This window comes from Conger conger, chromosome 11 (genome assembly GCF_963514075.1).
Source record: "Conger conger chromosome 11, fConCon1.1, whole genome shotgun sequence".
Lineage (NCBI taxonomy): Eukaryota > Metazoa > Chordata > Actinopteri > Anguilliformes > Congridae > Conger > Conger conger.
The window spans coordinates 40,655,454-40,678,878 of NC_083770.1; the positions used below are offsets into that span (position 1 = coordinate 40,655,454).

Below are 23,425 nucleotides of genomic sequence, written 5' to 3' on the forward strand. Positions count from 1 at the left end.
AATCAGTCGCACTAATTACCCACGAGAAGAAGACTCGGGCAGGATTTGGATTCGAGGGACCCCGATTTCATGATCCTGTCTAGGGGTTGAAACCTGGTTAAAACTGAGTTTTTTCCCTTCCCATCTGTGGGGGAGAGAGGACAGAACCGCGTGTGTGTGTGTGCCTGCGCGTGCGTGCAGAGATGCAGTCAGTGTAATTGTGTCTGTTGGCAGTGCAGTGTCTGAACCAGGCCTTTGGGGATGGTGGGGGTGGGGTCCACTGAATTTACCCAGAGCCACATACTGTAAGGTGGCAAAACAATGTCACATTATTCACTGCAAGTAAAAACCTCATTTAAAAATAGCTGCTAGCATCCACAGTACTGGTAGAATTCAAAAATAGGGAAATTTGGAGTCCTGATAGGCCGGTTCCTGGAGCTGGGACGGCCCGTGTCAGTGTGCGTATCCGGGCCTGTGGATTGGGGTTGACGGGGGGAGAGCTGGGGGGTGTCCTGGGTCAGACCTCCAGGTGTGGAAGGTGCGATGGCGGTCCCTGTTTCTTCTGTGAACGAGCACGCTAAAGGCACACACGGCTTGTCTCGAGGCGTGTTGGGACGTGTTGGGTGAAAATTACACGTCTGTAAATCCGGACCAGCTCTTTTTTTCTTTCTGCCTCTCGCTCTCTCCCTGTCCCCGTCTCACTCTTTCTCTCTCTGAATTCCTCCCCGCAAGTGTTCGTCTGTGTGCATGAAAGCGAGTCAGTAAACGATGAGAGACTAAGAGAACATAAGAGAGAGAGAAGAACAGTGTGCTCAGGAAATGGTCTGTGCACAGCGAACCTGTGAGAAAGAGCAGCGGTTGGGCAGAGGAGGGGGGGGGGGGCATACCTCAGTGGGGGGTGCCAGTGTTTGTCACAGCTGATGGTACACAGCCACCTCTCCCTCTCGCTCTCTCTCAAATTCAAATTCAAACTGCTTTATTGGTATGAAATAGATTTGTTGACATTGCCAAAGTGTACACACAGAGACAGGAATAGGAGTAGGAGTAGAGATACATTAGAACATTACACTCTCTCTCTCTCTCTCTCCCTCTCTCCATCTCTCTTTCTCTCACTCCATCTCTCTCTGCACACACCCTTTTTTTAACCTGCTGAGTCAGCTCACACGTGCCCCCCTCCCCCGTCCTATGCAGGTTAATTTTTCTTTGTGGCTACATCCAGTTTAGATTCATTGATCCAGATTTTATTTTATTTATTTATTTATTTATTTGGGGGGGGGGGTTCCAGCACTCCTTTGGCCTCCTCAAAGGTTGTGCCTGAGGGTAAAAATCTAAAAGGAACAACCTTAAGGTCACAAACACCGTCTGTATCAAACTGTTGTGCTGTTGTTGTCCTGTTATGTTGTGCTTCTGTCGGTCTGTTGTATTGTGTTGTGTCGTTGTTGGTGTGTTGTGTTGTGCTGTTGTTGGTCTGTTGTGTTGTTTTGTGTTGTGCTGCTGGTGTGTTGTGTTGTGTTGTGCTGCTGGTGTGTTGTGTTGTGTTGTTTTGTGTTGTGCTGCTGGTGTGTTGTGTTGTGTTGTGCTGCTGGTTTATTTTGTTGTGTCGTGTTGTTTTGTGTTGTATTGTGTTGGTGTGTTGTGTTGTGCTGTTGTTGGTCTGATGTGTTGTTTTGTGTTGTGCTGCTGGTGTGTTGTGTTGTGTTGTGTTGTTTTGTTTTGTGTTGTGCTGCTGGTGTGTTGTGTTGTGTTGTGCTGCTGGTTTATTGTGTTGTGTCGTGTTGTCGTGTTGTGTCGTGTTGTTTTGTGTTGTGTTGTGTTGTTTTGTGGGACAGTATAAGGAGGCTGTGACCGAAACAGATCATTTTCTTAATTGTGAAATGTGTAGTTTAAATTTTTTTCTTAAAATTTATTTGTATGTGTTTTCTGCATCTATTTGTGTTTTGTTGTCGTGGATATGGACTTATGGGGATGTGAGCAGTGTTAAGCTGTTCCTGTTTTCACCCCAAAACCTTCACCCACCCCCCCACCCCCCCCACCCCCCTCACTGCAGCTGACATCTGTGTCTGTCATCAACAGTGAGCCCTCGCCTGGACCAATCGCTGTGTCCGAGAGACACAGGGGGTGGGGCCTGTAGTTGGCTTGTCTACAGCGCAGGCAGTTGAGGAAACAGACTGTGGTTCAGTTTGATTAATTGAAGAACGAGGGCCTGAGTTTCGAGAAGTGTTACTGCGCTCTCTCTGGGACCTGACCCAAGCAGACAGCGATCAAATTACCCAGTGAGCCTGGAAACCACGCACTGAAAAAATAATCATTCCAATCCTCACCATGAAAGAAATGAACCAAAATCCCATTCTGTGGAATTAAATGTATTATTATCTAAATAATAATAATGATATTCAAACATTTTATTTATGAAGCATTTTTTGTCAAAGTACTAGATTTAGACTATATCAATTTGTGTACTAAAACAAAACGAGAAACACTTCGGAGAGACAGAGAGGGATAGAGACAGAGAGAGAGAAGGATAGAGAAAGAGTAAGAGAGAGAGAGAGAGAGAAAAAAAGACTTCTGTCTCCCATCTGTTAGAGCAATTTAGCCACCTGGCCTCTTGCCCTTGGCTGTGTGCTGAACACCAGCAAGAGCAGAAGTATTTTTATTTCTGCATTTTTATGGTTTCTTCCTCTCTGTTCTGTTATATGCATCAGATTTACATATTTGTTATCATATACATTAGCGGGACTTATCTGTCGGTTGTTTCACGCGATGGTGAATTATTCTGTGTTTGAAGTGGTGTAGAACTGTGATGAGGAGTGTGGGCCCATTACCAGATTTATAAACTTGTTTTTAACAATGTTTTTTTCTTTTTTTTATTGTCTTGTTAGGTCAGAGTACAGGTGCTTTGAGAGAATGTGTCAGTTGGGCAATAAAAGCCCTGGACTGATGTACCCTTTAGACTGAAATGTCCTTTCACAAAGTAAAAAAACAACTATTTTGCAGCGTAGACAAGAGTGGTTTATGGCAGCGTCGTCGTTGGCTGAGATTTTGCACACACGATAGCGAGGGGAAATTATTCTCTAACGGAGCCTGTATGCTCTGGGCATGGGGGGTGGGGTGGCGGGATGGGGCATGTCTTGGGAGTGGGGGGGGGGGGGGGGGGTACCCCTCTCTCCAGAGGCGGTAAGTGTGTTTTGGGGGGTCCTATGTGCCCCCCCATCCCACTCCAGGACCTCAGACGGAGATGTGCTGTGTGCACACACACAGATACCGCCTCAGAGATATAAATAGGGCCACCCTGTGAGGGGTTGCACAGTGGCCACGGTGTATAACTAACGGCAACAACGGGATGCATTCGAGAGTGTGCCCCCACGCGGGCGAGCCGGGGGGAGGGCAGAGGTATTGGGCGTCCCCCAAGGGTCAGGGTCGTCGCACGGTCCGATGGGCATGGCGAAACGCGCAGAAAGGCCGCGGCGAGGCGTGAGGAGAGGAAGTACGGCGTTGGGGCTGAGACCTGCTGAGTCACGCCTGGCCTGGGGGAGCTGATAGGAGCGGGAGTCGGGGGGCCAGTGAGGGGGGGGGGGGGCGCACGTGCTTGCTACGCACTCACTGACGTACCCCCCCCCTGTTTGCAGAGAGAAAAACACTTCTTTTCTGCAGAGGAAGGAGGCGAGTGAGGGTGGTAATCTGCTGAATGTAGGTTACCACTTCCAGGCCACAGATAACCAGGGGCTCCACGTGTTTCAGCCGGCAGGGAGAAGCTTTGGGTGTGAAAACTGTTATTTTTAAAACGTGTTCACAGCACCTTCCTCTTCTCACAGGCTTTGCTTACATGGAAAAAGCAACGCACGTCAACGCAGATCCTTTTTCCTTTCCTATATTAGAGCAGCAGAACCCTGGTCTGCACTGGGTTCTCCTGGGTTCTGCTGGGTTCTCCTGTCCGGGTTCTGGTACTGGAGAGCCGCAGATTCTCATGTATTTTTTAACGCTAATCTACACAATCAGTATGGACCCAGCAAACCATGCCAGGTGGGGTTAACCTATCCTCTCAGTTAACTGAGTAACAACAACAACAACCAGGGTTGGGGACCCTGTTCACAGATGGGAATATCCCCTGAACAGTATCACATGAGAGTGGATTACCTTCCGTCAGGCGAAGCGTGGGCATTTCTCTGGTGTGTTAAAGGAGGGCTATACCCGTGTCCTGGTCAGTGGGCTGGGCAGGTCACACACCTCCCTGGTCTAGTTCAGAGCATCTGTGTTGTGCGATTTGGAGCCAGAGACTGCAGTAGGGATGAATGCAGCCCCTCCACTAAGCGTGTGAGAGAGAGTGACTCGACAACCGTCTGTTTTGTCTACAATGTATTACTTTATTGTCCGAATAACACAATATCGACACAGGGGAAAACATTAGATGAAGAAAAAAAACACCGACTGGGACTACATTTTACTGTGGGAAACAAATGTTGACTATATTTTTTCCGTATTGTTACCATTGACTTTACTCTGAAATGATGTCTGAAACAGCTATACTGGAGCCAACCGACTAACACAGTGCTGTTTTAGCGAGCAACGTCTCTCGACAAGACAGGGAAATGGGCATCAAAAACTAAGCCCGGTTTTGGCCACTTGGGCCAGTCCCCGCATGGAAGAACCATTCAGAAGCCGTTGTAGAAAGTTCCTCAATTTGAGCTCCATTCACAGTGACACGAAAGTTTCCATTCATAAAGGTCTTTCATGAATGACCTTTTCAGCTTAATTTGCTTAGATATCATTACTCACCCCCTCCCCTCCCCCCGCCCCAAGTAGACACAAACACAACTGCTGCTTATAGGCCGGTGTCAGTCTCACAGTCAAAAGCTGCCTGTTGCGGTCAATAAAATTGGTGAGTGTTGTTTGCATTTTTTTTCTTACTTCTCTGGAGATTTTCTCAGAAGAGAACTTTCACTTCTGCTTTATGTAGAGGAGCGTTTCTCGGTCGCACCGTAGTGTAGGGGCAGCCTGTAGCCTGGCGGTTAAGGTATAGGACTGGGACAAGGTCGGCGGTTCAATCCCCGATGTAGCCACAATGAGACCTGCACAGCCGTTGGGCCCTTGAGCAAGCCCTTAACCTTGCATTGCTCCAGGGGAGGATTGTCTCCTGCTTAATTAGTTATCAACTGTACATCGCTCTGGATAAGAGCGTCAGCCAAATGCCATTAATGTAATGTCGAGTTCATTCTGTCTGAACTAGGTACCGAACCGTTGCCAGACCGTCACCGTCACCAGCCGTTGCCATCTCTGCTGCTGATGCGTTCAAACTGAAATGCATTTGTGTGTTTTCTCATAATTTTACATTTCTGTTGTGTCACTGACATTTTCGACGGCGTACACATTGCTTGTTTGTGTTTATGCTTGGCCGCAGATCGCTGCAGGCCGCTTTGTGTCTCTCGAAAGAGCAAGAGAGAGCCCTCATTCTGATGTCAGGGCTTATTCTGTCGACTTCAGTTCACAGTTTGGCCCTGTGGCTTGCCTTCAGCTTTGAGGCTTACCTACGGCTTTGTCGCCTGTCTCGACCTTCAGATTGTGAAATATTTTTGCAGCATAACCCTTTGGCCCATTAATTTCTTTTTCTGATGCACATCATAATTTCAGGTTCTTTGGGTGACTCTGCCCACCGGATGGCTCTTTTGTATCAGATTAAGTTTTGAAAACTTTTGTTTGGAAAGGAGACCAGACCAGGTAGTTGTAAGTTTATGCAGACCAGGGGAAAAGCAGAGATTGTTATAGACTGAGATCACAGAGGAGAAAGGGCCAACTGAAACCCCAAACTGGGAGATTCATATATCACCTAAAAGTCCTCCAACCTACAGCCTGCACCACACATCTTAGTGATATTTTAAAACTAGATTTTCAAGCATTACAGAGAGCATACCTAAAGGGCAAGATCAAAGGAGGGTTAAGAAAATAGACACACTCACAGGCACATACATGCACAGACACACATGCATATACACACATACACGTACACACACACACACACGCATATACACACATACATGCACACATGTACACACACACACACACACACTCACACGCACATATACACAAACATACATGCACACACAGTGTCTCTCACACATATATGCCCACACACATACACACATTCTTTCCCACTCACATGCACACACATACATACACATACACACAGTATCTCTCACACACATACACACTCACATACACACATACATGCACACACACACACACACACATGCACACACACACACACACACAGAGGATGAGTGAGATTTAAATACTAACTCAGAGGGAGCAGATGTTTTTGGGATTAAAGCGTTGTGTTACCGCGGTGTGTGATTTACTCGTTCGGAGATTTTCCAACCCGGCTGCGGTGAGCCCTGCGTTACTGAAGCACGATCACAGAAAACTGGAAATGCAGAACTACACATCTACCACATCTCACGCTCCTGGTTGTTGGCCCACTCCTTGTATTCCCAGAAATGCCGCTGATAATAATCGGCAACCCCTCACCAGTGACACCCCCCCCCCCCACCGGGCGCGCGCGCCTGTGTCCAAATCGCTCTTTAGTAACCCTCAACCCGGAGTGACTCACATCCCATCTTCCCCCTCTCCTCAGGCTCTCCTGAGAAAGAGAAGAAGAAGAGTCCAGATGTTTCTCCAGCTTGTGCTGTGAGTTAGGATGGGGAGAGGGGCAGCCTAGTGGCTAAGGTGCCTGTAGCCTAGTGGCAAAAATGCTCGTAACCTAGTGGCTAAGGTGCTTGACTGGGACCCAGAAGGTTGGTGTTTCAAGCCCCAGCTCTGCACAGCTGTTGGGCCTTTGAGCAAGGCCCTTAACCCCACAGTGCTCCAGGGGGGATTGTCCCCTGCTTAGTCTAATCAAATGCAAATCGCTTTGGATAATAGCATCAGCTAAATAACTAATATAATGTGTAGAAGTCATTCGGTCTCCACAGATGTCTGCTGTTGTACAGGAAAGGGAGGAGCTCAGGCCTCTGCAGAGAATACGCTTGGGGCCTCGTCTGGAAATTTGCCTAACCAGATTAACACCCTGTGGGAATTAAAGTTTTGTACATTTGTTTTGCATATTCTCTGCTGCTCTTGGGTAAATGCACACCAGGCTCTGTGGAACGGGTGGCAGTGCAGTGTAATGGGCAGAGAGCAGAGCTTGTAGCTGAAATGGTTTCAGGTTTGATTCCCAGGTACACTCTCAGAAATAAAGGTATGCGGGTAACTGCCTAAAAAGTTCACAAATGCTAATTGCCGAGGCGATACCCAATAGATATATAAATGTGTTTGCCTATCCAGCAATTTATAATTAATTTGAGAACATTACTGCACTTTCAGGGTACAAATTTGATCTTTGAAGAAGAAAAATGTATCTCCACTGTGACAGTATTTCTGAGAGTGTAGGTCACTGCCGTTGTACTGGTACTTGACCTGAATTTCTTATGTATACAATGCTCTCCATAATGTTTGGGACAAAGTCCCATCGTTTAGTTATTTGCCTCTGGCCTCCACAATTTAAGATGAAGATTTTGTAATAAAAATTTAAAAATCACGTGGTTAAAGTGCACATTGTCAGATTTTATTAAAGGACATTTTAATATATTTTGGTTTCAGCATATTAAAATTACAGCAGGGTTTACACATAGTCCTCCCATTTCAGGGCACCATAATGTTTGGGTCACAGCAATGTTACGCAAATGAAAGTAGTCATGTTTAGTATTTTGCTGCAAATCCTTTTCTTGCCATGACTTCCTGATGTCTGTGACCTATCAACATCATCAAAGTCTGGATATCTTATTTTAAGGTTGCCCTACAAGCGATACTAAAACTCTTGAATTTGAATGGATCTCTATGGGAATTGGGGGTGGGACTAAATTGAGCTGTAAGTTATGCTGATAAAATATGGAACACGTTGTTGGCTAAGTGGCTTTAATTAAGGGTCCAAGGTATCCAATGAGCCTCAAACCACCATGCTGCTGTCAATATTCTCCTGAATATTTCTTCCATGGAGTTCTACCGGAAAATTTGTCAGGAGAAAAGAAAACCCGGGCTGGTTTTGGATTTGAAATGTGCAGTGAGTGAACGAATGAGTGTGTGTGTGTGTGTGTGTGTGCGTGTGTGTGAGGAGGTGTTACTGACGTCTCCCCTGCTGTGCGTTTCCCACAGTGATCCTCAGTTGTGCTGATAACGGCGATGAATGGAAACACTATCCAATCAGGGACAAGCCGGCCTTCCACATCACAGCCCCAGGGTTGGCGGGATTTCTGTGAGCTGCACGCCGCGGCGACCGCCCACGACCTGGCCAAGCACTACCGCCGCTTCGCCGAAGACCGGCCCTCGCAGGATGTGCTTCCCCCCGACACCTTCTCCAAGCAGTTCAGCGACCTGTTCCAGCGGCACTTCAGCACCGAGCTGTCCCGAAATGCCCCCAACCCGCCCCCGCTGCCCCCGCCGCCCGTAACCATGACGACCCGACTCCACATCGCCTCCCTGGACTACCGGGAGGCGGGGCGCCCCGTCCCCCCCGCGCCGTCTTCCAAGACGGCGGGCTCTCCTCTGATTGGTGGATCGCCTCCGAGGCCCAGGCGGGATCACGAGCAGCCCCTCCGCCAAGCCCCCGCCCCCGTCGCCGAGACGATCTGCCCCGCCCTCCCTCGCCGCGGCCAGGAGGAGCCGTCGGCTCGACCCGCCCCGGTCACCTCGCCCCAACGGTACAGCCCCCCGGCCCCCGCTGACGTCACGCACCTGCCGCTCAGCCAGATTCAGCACAGCATCCGCCGCATGCTGAGGAAGCAGCCGAAGGACGCTCCGCCCTCCCCCGCCTCCCGCGGCGAGAGCCCGCCCCTATCCCCGCCCCCTGCCCCCTCCTCCGCCCCCTCCCATTGGCTGGACAGGTTCGCCAACAGGTTCCGGAGCTCCAGGAGGGGCGGGTCGCGGGGGGCCGTTAAGGAGGGGCAGCTCTGGTACATGGTGGTGGACGACACTATCTCCGACGCACAGCCGCGATGGCAGCGCGGGAGGCTGCTGGTCCGCCGGACCTCCGACGGCTACCAGCTCGAGCTCTTCGATCCGCCCAAGGTAGGCTGTCACTCAGTCAATCAACCAATCAATCTGTCCGTCGAGCCTTGCAGTAGCACTCCATTTGAAGGCTCCTACATGTACTATGTAACTCCTTCAGAAGCACTACATAAGTCTTTATAAGCACTTATGTCAATAACCGCAAATAGACACATGGTGCGTTATGTCAACATTGACGCAGCAAGTGACATTACCGTGATATACCAAGTGAACTGACACAAGATCTTTATGCTGGTTGTTGATATAAGTGCTTATGAAGACATTTTTAGTGCTTGTGAATGTGCTATGTAGTGCTTATGAAGGGGTTATATTGCTCTTATGCAGGAGCCTTCAGGAGTGTTACCAACCTTGCTATAGCATTGTGACATTTACAGCCCTTCAGCCTGCGGAGGTTTAGGAAGCAATGTAACTGTAAATATGTTTATATATATAATATAAAAATTGTCTCACTCAAGTGGATGGTGAAGTCCAGACCAGGTGCATGAACGATGACAGCCAATCAATAACCATTTGAATTTACAGGTCATTTTCAAAATGGCAGATGGCATTTAGATAGCCGAGAGACTACTTACAGAACTTTATCATTCGACAGTGTGGATGCTCGCGTTGTTGTGGTTATAGTTATGGCTATAGTTATAGTTCTTGGTGTGGACGGGCCTTGAGGTGTCATGAACCTCACACTAGGTGGAATTGTGATAAGCGGTCAGTCTGGTCCCTCATTTGCTTGAAAACCCAAATTTGCTCTTTACAGCAAAACGCTATAATTGGTTCATATCAGTGACTATATGTTAGTTCCACCCTTGTCTTGGAGTCATATGCTACCATTTACCCATTACTAGATTATGCGGGGGGAGTTGCTTGAAGAGTTGCTCAGAGATGTGTTGTCTGGCTGCCTAGTGGCTAAGTTGCTTGACTGGGACCCAGCAGGTTGGTGGCTACACCCAATTGGATCCGTGCATCTGTGGGCCCTTGAGCAAGGCCCTTAACCCTACATTGTTCCAAGGGGGATTTGGCCCCTGCTTAGTCTAATCAAATGTAAGTCCTTTTGGATAAAAGCATCAGCTTAATAACTGTAATGTCACGAGGTCAAGACACTGATGTCTTGCGTGTGTTGGGTTGACGATCAAAAAGTCAACTCTTGTCCTGTAATAAAGAGGCAGGCCAGTCCGGAAAACACTTCACAGCGGATTTAATTATAAGGGTCTTTATTTATGCTTCAACGCAGTCAACAGCATACTAAAAAAAGCTTTTTATACAGTGATCCTTTATACCCTACAAGGGAGGTTCTGCAAATGTTTTTAAGTGTTCCTGTACTTAAGTGCTTAATTTAAAGCATCAATTGGCTGAAGAGACTGGCCCCATTTTGTTCCAAGGCCACGTTTAACCAGCAGGCCCAACAGGACTCAGCCGTATGTAGTTCTGGGGTGGAGTCCGATGATCATTGGCTTTCATTAGATCCGGTTTTCCTCATCAGATTTTCTGGAGAAGCTCCACTGCTGCTCCATTGAGCCCACCAGAGGGGTTAGCAGATTAGCACACACAGCCATTGTTTTGAGTGGGTTAGCACATTAGCACACACAGTCAATGTTTAACTGGGTTAGCATTTTAGCATACACAGCTATTGTCTTTCATGGGATAGCATGTTAGCGCGCAGTCATTGTGTTGAGTGGTTTACCACGTTAACACACACAGTCATTCTGTGCTGTGGGTTAGCATGTTAGCACACAGCCATTGTGTTCCCCATGTTAGCATGTTATCGCACACAGCCACTGTGTTGAGTGATTAGCTCGTTAGCACACACAGCCACTGTGTTGAGTGGTTAGCTTGTTAGCACACACAGCCACTGTGTTGAGTGGTTAGCTTGTTAGCACACATAGCCACTGTGTTGAGTGGTTAGCTCGATAGCACACACAGCCACTGTGTTGAGTGGTTAGCTCGTTAGCACACTGTTTGTAGAGGCACAGCTTCACTACACTGGAATCTTGGCAAGTGCCACTCTCTGCTCAGCTCAGGCTGAGAAAATGGCCTTAAAAGGAAGGAAGGGAATCATTAGGGTTAGAGCTACCCACTCATAGATACATATACATACACACACACACTCTCACACACATGCATGTGCAAACACATGCACATACTGTACAAACACATACAGAGACACACACTCACAACATACGTGTGTGTGTGTGTGAGTGTGTGCGTGCATTTGCATGCATGTTTATTCCAGCATGTGTGTGTGTATATATATGTGTGTGTGTGTGTGTGTGTGTGTGTACCCTCTACTGAGCACTTTTTGTGGTGAAATTGAGAAATCTGACGGCAGACGGTGTGTTGAACTACAATAGCAGTGTCACGCGGGTCATTTCACAGAAAGAGGAAGCTGCTTGCTGTGATAGCAGCCTGTGCGTGAGAAACGCGCTCGTGGGGGAAGTCCTCGTAGACTGCGTGTGTGAGCCCGATACATGCCGCAGATAAAACGCTGTCGGATTTCACAGAAATTCGTCATTGTCCTGGCGGAGTTTTCAGAAGCGCTGTCCTGAGTGTGCCACATGCGGGCTGCAGCAAAACAGACAATTGTGTCAGTCTGACCGTTCGCACACTTTCCTGTACAATAATAGGAACAGAAGCACTTTGGTTCTTGATTTATCTGAGAGCGAGATGTCGGCTACTGGCTTTAAAAGCTTCAGCTGCACATGATATAGGCCTGGAATTAAGCCATTACAAGCACATTCCCAAATGGTTTTGGGGTTTGGATTGGGGGTTCAAAGAACTGATCCTTAATTTTCTGGGGTATTCAGTTTCTTTTCTTTCGCTGTGTGGAGATGCTCCCTCTGTGTTCGACACTCTTGATGTAGCCTACTGTAAATTTTTATGGGACCTTGAAAGAGTTTGAGAAGCCCCTGAATTGGTGGCAGGGAGACCCCTGAAATTAGGCGGCAGCATTCTTTGCATATTGGCACTTTATACATCGAAAAGAAAACTCCAATGTTCTTCAAAGTTCTCCTTGGAAGAACTGTCCTGTTGCAGAAGTGCTCTGTTCCCCTCCCGTTACATTACGTTTAGCTGACACTTTTATCCAAAGCGACTTACAGTTGATTAGACTAAGTGGGGGACAATGCCCCTGGGGCAATGTGGGGTTAAGGGCCTTGCTCTGGGGCCCTACAGCTGCACTGATCTAATTGTGGTTACACTGGGACTTGAACCACCAACATTCTGGGTCCCAGTCAAGGAACTTAGCTAATAGGCCATAGACACCTTAGCCACTTGGTCATCAGCATCTTAGTCACTAGTCTGCAGGCACCTTAGCCACTAGGTTATCAGCACCTTAGCCACTCATTTATAAGCTGCTTCCTGAAAAATGAATTTATTATGCAGCGTGTAAATGTCCTGGATACACGGCAGAAAATCAAGAGGTGTTACTGTTTTGTGTTACTATCTTTTTTGCTCCATTGCTTCAGCTGATGACTCATTTTTAAAAACAAGACAGATTCACAGAAGCTGTTATTTTTGCGATGTGGGCTGTAAATAGACTGTGAACCACTACCCTGCGTCGTGCTGTCACCAAAATTAAAAGTGCAAAGATGACGCTGTAGAGGTCTGTCAATGTTTATGGGAACAAGAACGATCTTTATGTTTTTTATTTTTAGGCCACAACCAAGTAATGACCAGGGAGGGTGCTTGAGTCAACGAGCATCAGTCAGTGTTCTCGTCTCTGATTGGTCACATTTTATTGTGGGATCCTTCCAATCCCTTATTCTTCACCACTTTTTCTTTTTCTTGCTCCTTTTTCTACTCCTGGCTGCACCCGTCAGGAGAGGCTAGGAAAAGAGTCAAGGAAAATAAATGAAGATGGGGATTAGGAAAATGGAATGTCCTTGCTTCTTCAAATGTTCAGACGTGGCAGATGTGTGGCAGATGGGGAGAGGTGGATCCACAGGTCGATCATTTATGCGTCAGCCTATATTTCCGCAAAGGATGCGCTCATGTTTTCTTGCTCAAAGGCAAGTTCCTAACTTCTACTTCTAGCTCCTATAAGGAATACTTAACGGGTTGGAATGTCCTTAAAGATGGCAGACCTTGATGGATCTCCTGGTCTGGAGCAATGAAAGGAAAAAAGTGATTGGAACGAGCGCTGTTTTCTGTTCTGAAGAGAGCTGGAGCTCCCTGAGGTCGAGGGTGGAGTCTCGACCGCGGCCAGTAGTGTTGTGGTTAAGCTACATCACTGGGACCCGCAAGGTCGGTGGTTCGTTCCCCGGTGTAGCCACAATAAGATCGGGCACAGCCGTTGGGCTCTTGAGCAAGGCCCTTAACCCTACGTTGCTCTCGATAAGAGCGTCTGCCAAATGCCATTAGTGTAATGTAATGTAATGTAAAAGTCTGACGAAATGTTTGGCTTTTGTGGATGAAGCTCCGCCCACTGCCTGTGAGATCCGCCGCGGTGCCCGTTTCGCTCGTGTCAGCTGTGCGGGATTGTGGGAAACACACCGCGTGACCGAGCGCTTTGACCCCTCTGACCCCCCCCTAATCACGGCGCTCGCAGTGGAGCTGGTTTTGCGTTTCGCGGCGGTTGCATGTTTGGCGTGTCGCTGTTTTCCGCTGCGCTCTGTCCTCAGACACGGGGGAAAACCGGGGGAAGAATCTGCTGCTCCCCTGGGAATTCAGAGAGAATATTCTGGAAAGAGGCCTTTGTTTGTAGTCATCAGATGTGCTTCACGGTCATGGCTGATCCGCACCAGACCTGGGTCAGATGTCAGATACGCGTTGGCGAGCGCTTAACTCTTTGCAGGCAGTCTGTAGCCTAGTGGCAAAGGTATATGACTGGGACCCGGGTGGTTCGAGGTTGGTGGTTTGAGCCCCAGTGAAGCCACCTTAAGATCATTGCAGCTGTTGGGCCCTTGAGCAAGGCCCTTAACCCCGCAGTGCTCCATGGGGGATTGTCTCCTGCTTATTCTAATCAACTGTAAGTCACTTTGGATAAAAGCGCCAGCTAAATAACAAATTATTATTATAACAGATTTTGGTGGGATTTGATCCCCGGCCTCTCAGTCATCCAAAGATTCCCAAGGCAAACGGAGAAAACTGTCAGCTAGAGGCAAAATTGGCCCTAGCCGGGGGCAGCGATGTCATGTTCAGTTTGAAATGATCCAAACTACACCTGCTACACAGAGTCTGATACAGAGCTGCCACCGGTGGGGCGGATGGGCTCCCAGGTGGACAGAGTGGCCCTGCGGGGCTGGTACTGAACGCGCTTGTATACCTGTGTTGCTGACTGTTATGGGAATGCATGACGTGAGCTTAAGCCAGTGGAGGATAATGCTCTGGAGTCAAATCACTGTGTGGTGTTGAGATCAGCAACAACAGAATCACTGTGTGGTGTTGAGATCAGCAACAACAGAGGTGCTGCTTCTCTCTTTTTTACACCTATCCCTGCAGGAATATTGGGGCGAATCCGTTCTGACTGACGTTACAAATTGGAGGGTTTTTCTGACAAGTATTATTTTACAGCTGCCATTGTATTTACCATTAAGATTCAAGGTTTTTGGCTAACTATACTAAGGCCCTTGTTTGACATGGAAATATTGTCAATCCATCTTTAGCTATGTGCTTCTGTGTGCTGTGGTGGAAGTTTGTTGCGTGACTGACGTTACAAAAAATAGGCATGCAAAAAATATTGTCAGCTTTGATTCAAAATTGTCTTCAAACTACTGGAAGTAGAAAATTGCATCTAACACATTGTAAAGTCTAAACTCATAGAAAATCGTTATTTATTTTTCCATTAATCGCATAAATATACCGTGATTGATGTTTTCTGTGACTGACGTTACAAACATTGTCTAATATTGACGTAGAAAAATAATTTCATAATTTTTTCTGTGACCCCACCAATTGTCTGTACATTGTCAAACTAGCTGACCCGTGCCGTTAATGACAAAATACTAACCAAAAATGAATTTCAGTACATTAGTGGAGTAGAACACATAATAATTATGAATAGCAGGCAAAAAGCAGTATGAACATGACAGAACATTTAAACGTCTTATGGAAATGATCAAAGTTATCAAAACAAATTTTGGCATTTCACTATTGGAGAACAATTTCCATTTCAACTAACATCCAAATGAGGTCGTATCTATTGATTTACGTCTTTGTACATAGAGCTTTAATTGAATTCAGATTCTTTTTAGTAACTTCAAATAAATTGTGTGACGTTACATATCTAAACACCAGCCCTGGCTGCACCAGTAGTTTACCTGGGGTTTTGCTTGCTATGGATAAGTTACTCATTACCTCTAGTAAGAGAATTATGGAAGGCATAAAAAAAATCATGATAGAAGGCTATGCCATAAAATAAGTTGATGTTTTTTGCTTACTGTAATCCCAAAGAAAAGTTTCATACTGAACGGCAGTTTGTGTGTTGCTAAGGACCTTCCAAATATATGGGCAATTCCATCGTTTGTGATGACGTTTAAGCGGCACTTATTTGTGGGAGCCTCTTGGATCAAATCTATAATTTCCGGTAACATTGAGGTCTTATAATGTTAGTTCACCAGTTAAATATTTTATTTTTACCTTTTGATGGATTTGCCCATTGGCCTGTTTTTCAAGGTGCCCTTTCTCTCGGGAATATGTTTGTGTTCCTCTGAAACTCCTTGTGATTGGGAAGTATATAAACAGGGATACACTCCACAATGAAAGGGATAAGGTTAGGATTAATTTACACTGTCCAGAAAACCAGCAGGTTTTCCCTTTTTTCCATGGGGAAAGGTGTTATTCTTCCCCTGTCTCCTCTGGAGCATTATGGAAAATTCCGACAACTCTCCCAAAACCGCGGAGCCCATCTGCTCCGTGTTACTCCGGGCAAAAGACTGTCGGAGCGACTCGCGGTGTCGTTTTAATCACATTTACGCACTACATCTGAGCTGGTGAACCGCTGCCCAGAATATAACTGGAATGCAATTACTTTTTATGTTGGGGATTTTGCTGTGTGAAGTATGCTTTCCCTGCCCGGAAAAACGAACCTTGGAATGGTTTCCCTCCCGGTGATCAGCTGAACGTTGGCTTGAACTGCTTGGCGCTTCTCCGGTGAAACGCCTGATGACTTTAGCTTTGTGAAATTCTGGGGGAGAGTTTGGACAGCAAGGTCCCTGCCCAGAATTCTGGGGCAGCCTGTAGCCTAGTGGCTAATGTGCTTGACTCAGACCTGGAAGGTTGGTGATTCAAGCCCTAGTATAGCCACAATAAGATCTGTGCAGCTGTTGAGCCCTTGAGCAAAGCCCTTAGCCCTGCATTGCTCCTGGGGGGATTAGCCCCTGCTTAGTCTAATCAGCTATAAGTCTCTTTGGATAAAAGCTTCAGCTAAAGCACCGTCCTGTAAATTCCGAGGGAGAGTTGAGCAGCGGACGCCCTACCTGGGTAGTTTTGGCATTTTAAAACGTCTGCAAAGATGGCGGGTAAACATGTCATTTGTACCAGAAACATTTGCTAGGCTGCTTCTAAGCAAAAGATTAAATTTGTGCCTTTTGCTGATTGGGTCTTCGGTGTGGAGGGGGACATTGATATTGGCTGATGTAACCTTCCCACATCCGTTCAGAAATGACACGACCAGCCTTTCAGACGAGACGGAACAGTTTCAGTTTTAGATCATCAAAATTATTTTTTTTGCCCACCCCTTCCTTTTTGGTTTTTTATTAATGACTAAACTGATCTTGCATCACACTTTCACGCATTATCACCGTTCATGAATTCCTGCGTGGAAACGTGTGAATTCAGAGTTTTGAGACCTCGCGTCTCAGGCTACCGTTTTCTCGATAATAAAGCAGGATGTTGGGTTTGCGTTAGCTGGGTGTTGTTTCTGGAGCTGTGAGTGTGTGCCATAGGCATGGTATCTGCCTTTTTTTAATGTGGTTTAGAGAGCAGCTGAGGGGGTGTAAGAACCGGGTGCTTGGAGTGCTTGTTGTGTGTCAGTTAGTCTTTGTGGTGAAGAAAGGCTTGCCGACCCGGCCTGCGAGACAGAAATAAATAGGCTTGGGTGGCGTGTGGTGTATCCCCCACATTTCTTTTTTGTTGTTGTTTTGTTTGTTTTGGGTGTTGTCTTAAAATGAAGTATGAATACACTCCATGACAAATCTCGGCCTGGGATTTTTAACAGTGTATTACTTTCAAATTTATTTTCAAATGTGTGTTCACCTGGATATGTATAGTGGCTCTTACTGCATTTGTCAGCTCTCTCTCTGTCTCTCTCTTTCTTTCTCTCACTCCCTCTCTCTGTCTCTCTCTTTCTTTCCCTCTGTCTCTCTGTCTCTTTCTCTCTGTCATTTCAATTCTATTAAAAAATGGTATGACATAATTGTCACGTGGTGGCATGGATGGTGCAGTGGGTAGCACTGCCGCCCCACAGCAAGGAGTTCCTTGGTTCGAATCCCTGTCGGCCAGGGCCTCTCTGTGCGGAGTTTGCATGTTCTCCCCGTGTTTGCGTGGGTTTCCTCCGGGTACTCCGGTTTCCTCCCACAGTCCAAAGACATGCAGGTTAGGCTGATTGGAGAGTCTAAATTGCCCGTAGGTATGAGTGTGAGAGTGAATGGTGTGTGTGCCCTGCGATGGACTGGCGACCTGCCCAGGGTGTATTCCTGCCTTTCGCCCAATGTATGCTGGGATAGGCTCCAGCCCCCGGCGACCCTGTTCAGGATAAGCAGGTTCAGGTAATGGATGGATGGATGGATGGATAATTGTGACGGGGGGGGGGGGACACAGGGATGTGAAAATGGCTGGTTACTGGCAGATGAAGGGGCAGACAGAGCGTAATCACAAACAGGCAAAAGATCAAAAACCAGGGGGTCAGTCCACAGGCAAAAGTACAGAAGCTGATCCAAAAGAAGTGTCAAAAAATCAGGCAGGGGTCAAACACAAGAAAAACTGAAAACCAAAAACAAACTGGACAGAATGCCACATGAGACAAACTAGGCGGGGCATGGGAGTGAGGGCGGTCTAACAAATAAACATCAGGTGAGACGCATGAAAGGGTAATAGCACAATAACGAGGGGGAAACGAAAACGCGGACTAGATTCACAAAGACACATGTAATACAAACGGCTCTGGACTAGGGAGTAGACAATTGCACAGAATCAGGAGATGCAGAGATACGGAGAGACAGGTGCAAATACTTCGCTGAAACTCAGCAAGTAATCAGTGATAGAATAGGGAGGCGGAGTTACAGAACAGAATTTAAACCGGAGATACGTTAGTAAGTTAGTTAAGTGATTTAAATTACAAATACCCAAAACTAATGAATGTTAGTTTGTTAGATTGACGAACATATTAGTATGTTAGTATAATTAGTACTGTACGAATTCTATGTTAGTTCTGATTAGTATATTACTGCTATGTGCAAACATGAAATGGAGAGAAAGCAGGAAGTAAGGAATGCAAGATTGGAAGGAAGGTTGAACCCCGGAACTACTGTAAACACCCGAATAGTGGGGCATGCAGACAGGGGAGTGACTGGTCTCGTAAACATTCAGACTCAGACATCACAGGGGAAGACGAGTGCAAAGACTAATGAATATAAACAGAACACCAGACATGAATATGAAAAATAAGAAATTACAAGAATAACGATAATAAACAAGGATAAACTAACAGACAGAAAACATGAACATAACAATGATTCCATTTATGTGTTAGCAAAGCTTTATGAAAAAAGCATTACAATGTACTACAATGCATGACACAAGATGTCATGACATATAACGCATGTGAATTCATGAACCAATTATTATTAGACTAATACAAATAATAAATAAATAATAAAAAAGGAACAATTGGCAAGTTGTCACAATAATATATTGTCTCTGTCTCTCTTGCTCTTGCTCTTCCTTCCTTTCTTCTCTGGGACCTTGCTGTGTCTGTTCTTCCTTTATCGCTGTCCTTTCTGCGTACGTTTGTAAAAACTTTCTTGCGTCGTAATAATAAAAAATTATTAATATGATCTCAAAGTGCTTTACAGAATACAATAATACAACAATCAAAAGTACGAAACAGGGCAGTAATATAAAATCACAGGATGACAGTAAACAGGATGCATTCAATTCACAGGATGCATTCATCACAGGACAGTAAACAGGATGCATTCAAATCACAGGATGCATTCATATATAAACCGAGGACGACAGTAATCTGTATCATCCAATCAATAAACTAGGATCAGTAAGGCATAGGCCTGAATGTTAGCAGCAGAGACGAGGGAGCCGCCCCCTCCTCCATGCTGTGTTGTGATTGGCTGGTCTGGCGTGTGACTGGATGGTCTCGCTGCTGTGATGTGATTGGCTGGTCTGGCGTGCTCAGGGCAGCATTCCCGGGCGAACACATCCTCAGACGCTTCGGCTCACCTCTCCGATATTTTCACAGCGTCTAATCTCCCGTCCGGAATGCCGTCCGGAATTCTGTCCGGACCGCCTCGCACCCCTGTTGTTTTAGGAGGGGGGAGGAATGTCCCGGCTCGGGCCGAAAAAGCGCTGAGCTCAGCATGGTGCTCAGAGGAGGGGGGGCGCGGGGGGGGGGGCTGCCCCCCCGTGAGAGAGTCTGAGAGAGGCTTTGTTCTCCAAACAGGCCGGGAGATGCATAGACTGACACGACTGGGCCATAGAACTCACATAGCTGTCCTTCTACACACAGTGCATGTGACAGAGCTACATACAGTGCATGTGACAGAGCTTCTACACACAGTGCATGTACATGTGAATTCCGAGGGAGAGGTGAGCAGCGAAGGCCCTACCCAGAATGCACTGACTAGTTTGGGCATTTAAAAACGTGCAAAGATGGCGGGTAAACGTGTAATTTGTACCAGAAACATTCGCCTCGCTGCTTCTAACCGGAAGATAAAATTTGTGCCTCTTGCTGACTGGGTCTTCGGTGTGGAGGGGGACATTGATATTGGCTGATGTAACCTTTCCACATCCGTTCAGAAATGACACGACCAGCCTTTCAGACGTGATGGAACAGTTTCAGTTTTAGATCATCAAAATTATTTTTTTTGCCCACCCCCTTGCCCACTAAACTTATCTTACATCACACTTTCTCACTTTCACAAGAGCTTCTACATACAGTGCATGTACAGGGGACAGAGTTTCTACATCCAGTTGTGTTCAAGAAAATAGCAGTACCACATCAGTAACCTGATGAACCACTGTTATTAGTAGTAGTGATATTTCTGCATGGCAAATACTTTACTTGTAGATGTAGTAGTGTAATAAAAAACAACAGACCCAACTGTCATGACATGCACGCTGCTTGTTCTGAGTAATTGACTCATTCATTGAAAGGGGCGTGTTCAAAAGAATAGCAGTGTGAAATTGAATTAGAGAATTCATTCATTCTGTGAAAAAATAGGTGTCATTAATTGTCATTTATTAAGGAAAAAGGGAAGAACACATTGTTAAGAAATATATTTCCTTCTGAATTGCTGAGTAAAATGGGCCATTCCAAACATTGTTCGGAGGAACAACGTCATTTCATTAAAAAGTTGTTTGGAGAGGAGAAAACGTATAAAGAAGTGCAGCAAATTATAGGATGCTCAGCTAAAATGATCTCATATGCTTTAAAGTGGCAACAAAAACCCGAAACAAGTGGAAGAAAACGAGCAACTACTGTTAAAATGGATAGAAGAATAGTCAGAATGGCAAAGATTCAACCATTCATCAGCTCCAGATAGATCTACGATGATCTACAATTACCTGTACCTGTGCTGTTACAGTAGAATACGTTTGATCGAAGCTAAGCCATCAGCAAGAAGCCCCCGGTAAAGCGCCATTGTTGAAAAAAGGGCATGTGCAGAATCGGTTAAAATTTGCCAAGGAACACATTGATTGGCCCAAAGAGAAATGCCGTAACATTCTGTGGACTGATGAGAGTAAAATTGTTCTTTCGGGTCTAGTGGTCGTCGACAGTATGTCAGATGACCCCCGGATGCTCAATTCAAGCCACAGTACACTGTGAAGACAGTGAAGCATGCTGGTGCAAAAATCATGGTATGGGGATGTTTTTCATACTACGGTGCTGGGTTCGTATACCAGGGATCATGGATGAGTTTGAATACATCAAAATACTTGAAGAGATTATGCTGTCGTATGCCGAAGAGGAAATGCCCCTGAAATGGGTGTTTCAACAAGACAACGACCCCAAACACACAAGTAAGCAAGCAACATCTTGGTCCCAGACAAAAAGGATTGAGGTAATGGACTGGCCAGCTCAATCCCCGACCTCAACCCCATTTAAAACTTGTGGGGTGACATTAAAAATGCAGTTTCTGAAGCAAAACCTAAAAATTCACTGGAACTGTGGAATGTAGTTTGTTCATCCTGGGCTGAAATACCTGTTTCTAGGTGCCAGAAGTTGGTTGACTCGATGCAACGCAGATGCACAGCAGTTATCAAAAACAATGGTTATGCAACTAAATATTAATTTAGTCATTTAAAGTGAAGTTAAATCTTGAAAAATGTCTTCAGTTGATACAGTTTGAAGAGAAAAATTTTGACTGCCATTTTTTTGAACAGATTCCTTTTCTTTGCTTCCTTGTAAAAGAATAACGCAGACTTGATAAAATTTGCTAATGCATTGATTTGGAATTTAATGTGTAATGTTTCCACTACATTTGAAATATTGAACTAAAAGCTATCGAAAAATATTTTCACTTCATTCACTTTTTTAACACACTGCTATTTATTTGAACACAACTGTACATGTATATGTACAGAGTTGATCCAGCTTTGTCCCACCCACCAAAACCACAGAGACCGTTGTGGACACGGAGTATGATGTGTTGTTTCTGTGTATGTTTTCTTCAGTTTTTAACCTGCCCGTTGGCAATTAGTGCAGGGCTCTTATTTGCCTTGTCCTGTGGGCAAATATGTAAAAAGCTCAACAGGAGGGTAAATGTTAGGGTATATATATAGACTACACACACAAATGCATGCACACACGCATGCACAGACACACACATACACACAGACTCATCTGTGGGCCTGTGGAAAATCTGGATTTTAAAAGGGAATTTATGTAAAATGGCCACATAAATGTCCTCCATGTGTTCATATTGGTTCCACTGCATAAAATATCATTATTTAGCTTAATTTTTTCAGCATGAATAATGTTTTCACCAGCCAAAAAATGTTGTAACCATAATTTTTTTAGATACTGTATTCCATCAAATTAAACCAAGTACACATAGCTTTGTAGTGGCTACAAAACACATTATTTCAGAAATTGACTTGGTTATTTATATATGTGCCAGTTGAGGTTAAAGTAACAGCCACTTCTTTGTCCACTACACATTCCTTCAGCAAGGAAAATCATAATTTTAATGAGCTGACAGTTCAATTTCTCCTGTAACTTTGAAATAAAACAGAGATGGGGAAATAATGAAATGTTAAAATAACGGTTCCGCCTACTGTCTCCTGTAACTTTAGTGTGATGGTGTTGTGTTTAGTCTACTGTAACTTTAGTGTGATGGTGTTGTTTTTAGTATACTGTAGCTTTAGTGTGATGTTGTTGTGTTTTGTCTGCTGTAGCTTTAGTGAGATTGTGTTGTGTTTAGTTGCCTGTAACTTTAGTGCAATGGTATTGTGTTTAAACAAAGTAATATTATATATCCTTTATCTCATATTAGGCCTGTATGTTTGATGATACCAAAACCACATGTGTGTGATATGAGAAATGAATGGATCTGGGTTGCACATTTGGGAACATTCATAATTTTGAAAGTTATGTCAAAATATTTTAAAAAGATCTTAAGAATTTTAACCCTTTTGCTCTGTGCTGAAGGCGGCCTGTAGCGTAGTGGTTAAGGTACATGACTGGGACCCGCAAGGTCAGTGGTTCAAATCCCGGTGTAGCCACAATAAGATCTGCACAGCCGTTGGGCCTTAACCCTGCATTGCTCCAGGGGAGGATTGTCTCCTGCTTAGTCTAATCAACTGTACGTCGCTCTGGATAAGAGCGTCTGCCAAATGCCATTAATGTAATGTAATGAAGGAGGCGGGGCCTATGCTTGGTTAGAGCTCAGTGCTGAAGGACCCTGCACAGGGTTAGACACAGGAAATCAACACTTTTGTTTCCATCCCCTCTCTGTGGTACATTCAGTTTGCACAACACTGCAGTGAGAGAGTCAGAGACAGAGAGAGACATTAACACTGCACTGAGAGAGAGAGAAAGTGAGTGCTCATGGGTGAAGTCCCTGCTTTCTACCCTGTACCCTCAAATGCTTTTCTTCTTCTTGTGTTTTGAAAAGTCTTTGAACCTCGGCGGCGTCAGCAGCTGTTTTCTGAAATTAGCACAGCAGCTGCACTTCGCCCCGAGATGCGA

The 23,425-nt window shown here is 45.6% G+C and overlaps 1 protein-coding gene across 1 annotated transcript in view; it reads left to right on the forward strand.

Moving 5' to 3' along the window:
- The window catches only part of sh2b3 (SH2B adaptor protein 3), a 53,557-nt gene that overhangs the window by 7,193 nt on the left and 22,939 nt on the right, over window positions 1-23,425 (forward strand). The window contains 1 exon segment of the mRNA XM_061259453.1: window positions 8,161-9,072. Within this exon segment, the coding sequence (XP_061115437.1) occupies window positions 8,188-9,072 (885 nt within the window). The 5' untranslated portion in view covers window positions 8,161-8,187.